At 29.9% G+C, this 5,000-nt stretch overlaps 2 protein-coding genes across 2 annotated transcripts in view; one reads left to right on the top strand and one right to left on the bottom strand.

The window, feature by feature from the left end:
• The window catches only part of rac1b (Rac family small GTPase 1b), a 16,314-nt gene extending 12,011 nt beyond the window's left edge, over positions 1–4,303 (bottom strand). Inside the window, exon 1 of the mRNA XM_084109033.1 lies at positions 4,041–4,303. Coding sequence (XP_083965159.1) covers positions 4,041–4,075 — 35 coding nt within the window. The 5' untranslated portion in view covers positions 4,076–4,303. The remainder of the gene's footprint in view (positions 1–4,040) is intronic.
• Positions 4,304–4,995: 692 nt separating this feature from the next.
• smim10l3 (small integral membrane protein 10 like 3) overlaps positions 4,996–5,000 on the top strand; it is a 5,574-nt gene continuing 5,569 nt past the window's right edge. The window contains exon 1 of the mRNA XM_084089817.1: positions 4,996–5,000. This exon is cut by the window's right edge and continues 347 nt beyond it. The gene's annotated coding sequence lies outside the window, so the exon portion shown is untranslated.

The following is a 5,000-nucleotide window of genomic DNA, read 5'->3' as shown; positions in this document are numbered from 1 at the left end:
CACCAGTACAATACGAGCGTGATGTCACTCCTCGTTATATTATCTCGTCTCCTAGTCAGTGTAGTCGCAGCTCTGCAGTGAAGCGAGATGGAGAGTGTGTGTTGAGATTGGCTTTTGATCTATAGGCTTTACTGGATTAGAAATGTTGATTGGCTGGAGATTCTGGTCAATATGGATGTTAATAATCCCTCAGTAAATAATAACCATCAAATAATGCTTTTATCATTTAAAAGGACATGCCAGCCATTTTACATTTGATGTCAATAATTACATTTGTACTATTTAAACTGTGATTCTTGATATTGAGAGTGTACTTTTCTAGTAACAATGTCTACTTCTGATATCAGGAGTTACATGTTCATTAGCACTAGTTACAGGAGGGAGGACTGTAGTGGGAGCACTGGGGGGTCAGGTGTGACCGTGGCATTGGCTGATGGGTCAGGGGTCAGGGGTCAGTCACTAAGATCTAAAGCGCTCTCGTACGAGTGTATCACTCTGTGCTCTTCACTTCCTTCTCAAACTGAAAGCATTTTTGATAACTTTTTAAAATGCTAAAAAAGAAAAGAAAAGCTGTGCATATTAAAGTCAAACTGAAAGAAATGTCCTCAATTATTACACAATCAATGCTTTACATATTCTTCATATAAATACATACATTTAGTAAGACTATTTGGTAACACTTTATTTTACAGTGTCATTGATACATAACTGTAGTAATAACAGTAAATTATGCATAATTACATGCAATTAACCCTAAACCAAACCCTAACCCTATAGTAAGTACACGTAGTTAATTATTATTACTCAGTACTTAATTTACACTGTAACAATGACACCTTAAAATAAAGTGTAACCAAATATTCTAATTAAATGTTTAAACTATGTAAAGCCTGACGTATAAAATAAATAAATCTATTTTAAATGGAACAGTTTATTGAACCTTTATAAAGAATCTGAAAGAAAACATAAAAAAAAAAACAATTGCATGCGTGTTTATGTTTTGTTTCATATTGTTTAAGCTTTTAAGATGCAGTGAATATGTGGAGCTCGTATATATGAGGGAAAAAACACCAAAAAATCATGCAAAATCATGCAATCGGCCAATAATGTCATATTTAAATGCTGAGTTTTGAGTAAAATAAAAGCCTAAAGTCAATGTTCATCATATAAAGTGATCGCATAAACATCTGCATTTGTGTTTCCAAGATGAACCAAAGTCTTACGGGTTTGAAACGACATGAGCGTGAGAAATTAATGAGAGTATTTACATTTTTAACCCTTTAAATTGTGCATGATTTCACTTTTAATAATAGAAGAGTTTATCTGAATGTAAAGAAGTGTGAATGTATGGCGATCAAAGATTTCCACAAAGTCAATACCTATTACAATAAATACGAATCAACAGAATAGAAGTTCATTCAATTTCAATCCAATTATCAACAAAAATAATTAAAGCAAGTTTAATCAATGGCTTTAAGAGGGAGAGTTATGATTTCCAAAGCAGAAAAAATAACATAAATTATCTAAGGAGATTGATAAGATGATCTTTGATTTTGCTTGGAAAAATAATAATACATTACATAAGAAAAACTTAAGTCTTAATGAACTCATGTGAAAATGGTGGTCTCAATTTCCTGAACGTCACTACATTCAATACATACAAACTATCAGCAATCTGACTGGAATATTATTATTTTATATTTTATATTTTAGCCTGGGTGGAATACATTTCTTCCTTGCAATTTTGGTATTAAAATACTTTCTGCATTTCATCATCAAGCTTTTCTAGCATGTTCAGTTTCACTTACAAACACAACTCTACAATTAAATACTTTATCTGGAATAATGAGGACATTCGATTTAAACAAAACACTATTTTCTTTGAATTTTTTGCATAATTTTTGCTTAAAAATAAAGCATTCATAAATTATTTTATGATAAACATATTACTGTCTTAAGTGAACTCATTTATAGTTATTAACTCAAATAATAATAATTATTATTATTTTTATTATAATTATTATTATTTTAGGCTGCATAGGCCTATTTAGAAGACGCCTTTGTCCAAAACTTACAAAAAAATGAACAAAGCAATTCGTCAAATATCAGTCATAATACAGGTTAGAAAATAATAATAAAGTGCTAAGATTATATCACAAATAAACAAAAGATTTTGATGCAAGTCATTCATATTAAATCGTATATTCCACCCCATACCCGCTACAATTGAGAATCACTTTAAGCATGCAGACGCAGTTAAGACAATTTGATGTATTTATTACAGAATAAAACAATATACGGTAAGATTCGTTAACAACGTGTTCTTCTAAAATGAGAGTGAGCCACAAATCCGTGAGTACAGATTATAAACCCGTGGGAACGGATTGTGAAAGCGTGGGCATGGTTTATGAATTTGTGGGTACAGATTGCAAAAACTGAAGGCACGGTTTACAAATCTGAGAGCGCGGATTAGAAACTCGTGGGTACGATTTGTTAAACCGAGGGAACAGTTTGAGAATTCGTGAGTACAGTTTATAAACTGAGCGGACGGATTGCAAAACCGTCGCCACGGATTGTTTTTTTTTTCCCCACAGGTGACTTCCCCGGGCTCCGTAGGTATTCATGTTTTATAGTTTAAAAAATAAAGTGAAGCAAAGTGAAAAAAGAGGGTCAATATTGAAAAATAAAGTAAAATAAAGTGAAAAAATAGGGTCAATATTGAAAAATAAAGTAAAATAAAGTGAAAAAATAGGGTCAATATTGAAAAATAAAGTAAAGTAAAGTGAAAAAATGAAGTAAACTGAAAAGATAAAGTAAAATAAAGTGAAAAAATAGGGTCAATATTGAAAAATAAAGTAAAATAAAGTGAAAAAATAGGGTCAATATTGAAAAATAAAGTAAAGTAAAGTGAAAAAATGAAGTAAACTGAAAAGATAAAGTAAAATAAAGTGAAAAAATAGGGTCAATATTGAAAAATAAAGTAAAATAAAGTGAAAAAATAGGGTCAATATTGAAAAATAAAGTAAAGTAAAGTGAAAAAATGAAGTAAACTGAAAAGATAAAGTAAAGTAAAGTGAAAAAATGAAGTAAACTGAAAAGATAAAGTAAAATAAAGTGAAAAAATAGGGTCAATATTGAAAAATAAAGTAAAGTAAAGTGAAAAAATGAAGTAAACTGAAAAGATAAAGTAAAGTAAAGTGAAAAAATAAGTAAACTGAAAAGATAAAGTAAAATAAAGTGAAAAAATAGGGTCAATATTGAAAAATAAAGTAAAGTAAAGTGAAAAAAATAAGTAAACTGAAAAGATAAAGTAAAATAAAGTGAAAAAATAAGTAAACTGAAAAGATAAAGTAAAATAAAGTGAAAAAATAAAGTAAAATAAAGTGAAAAAATAAGTAAAGTGAAAAAATAAAGTAAAATAAAGTGAAAAAATAAGGTCAATATTGAAAAATAAAGTAAAGTGAAAAAATTAAGTAAACTGAAAAGATAAAGTAAAATAAAGTGAAAAAATAAAGTAAAATAAAGTGAAAAAATAGGGTCAATATTGAAAAATAAAGTAAAGTGAAAAAAAATAAAGTAAAATAAAGTGAAAAAATAGGGTCAATATTGAAAAATAAAGTAAAGTGAAAAAAAATAAGTAAAATAAAGTGAAAAAATAGGGTCAATATTGAAAAATAAAGTAAAGTAAAGTGAAAAAAATAAAGTGAAAAAATAGGGTCAATATTGTCCTCGAAGACACAAAAAGCTATTCAAATTGTACAAGCATTTACACTCTCTAAAGTATTATTATTATTATTGTTTATACATCTCCCTTGCATTTGAAATTTTGAGTTGTAATTGTATTTTTGTTTTGACGTTTTCAATAAAAAAGTAAACCCGTGCGCGTGCGCGTCACGCCGGAGGCAGAAGTCGGCGAGGCCGTAATCGCGGCGTAAAGCGGCAGTTCAGCAGACTCTGAGACACAGTATGAGCGATTATAAGAGAGTAAAGTCATCTTCAGAGGGACAACATGTCAGTGCCGAGACTGTAAAGTTACTCACCCGTCCCCGACGACCACACACTTGATGGCCTGCATGACTTCAGCTCGATATTCACTCTCCCTCCGCGCGAAGTTACACAAGATCGGTCAGATGAACGACGCTGTTCAAACGACACGTATTACGGCTGGGGAATTAAGACGCTTTTGTAAATTAAGTTTTCTTCCTTCTCTCATTCCCACACACAGGAATGAAGTCGAGTAAGAAAGTTTGAAGCCACCACCCAAGACAGGAAGTGACCTACAGATTTACAAGCGCACTTCCGCTCGGTTCCCTCCAGAATAAAAGTCCTACAGCTAATATCTATCTATCTATCTATCTATCTATCTATCTATCTATCTATCTATCTATCTATCTATCTATCTATCTATCTATCTATCTTTCTTTCTTTCTTCCTACGAAGTAACAGATTATTTAAATAATATTCCTCATGATAGGATGTCATAAGTGAAAAACCACGAACAAAAGTGAGGACAACTCAATGAATGCATGTACCACAATATCACAATTAATGTATCACAATTAAATCTGTTTGCAATATAGTAATTGCCAGCCATTTCATTTTTGTTAAATGTCTAAAATTCAAGTTTACAAAATGTCTTTGGGACATGTCTTTGGAAAATGCTTTAGTTTAGATCTCTTAATTTATTTATTATTTTTCAGCAAGGTGACTAAATTATTTAACATTAATGTTTTTTTCTTTTCTTTTTTTACATTAATGTTTTTTTATTATTTTGTTTTATTATGCTTTTATTATGCTTTCAAACTGTACAGAGATGACATTAACGCTATACAATTTTGTATACAATACACAAAACAATGATTTGCTAAAATAATAATAATAACGAAGGAAAAATAAGAGAAGATAATAAAATTAAATTAAATAAAAAAGACCATGAGTGTAAGATATTATTTTATTTAACATTAGGGAACTAAACTACAGTTACACTGGCGTTTACAGGA

The sequence above is a fragment of the Abramis brama genome, assembly GCF_963993115.1.
Source record: "Abramis brama genome assembly, chromosome: 1".
Lineage (NCBI taxonomy): Eukaryota > Metazoa > Chordata > Actinopteri > Cypriniformes > Leuciscidae > Abramis > Abramis brama.
This window is presented reverse-complemented; position numbering and strand designations above follow the sequence as displayed.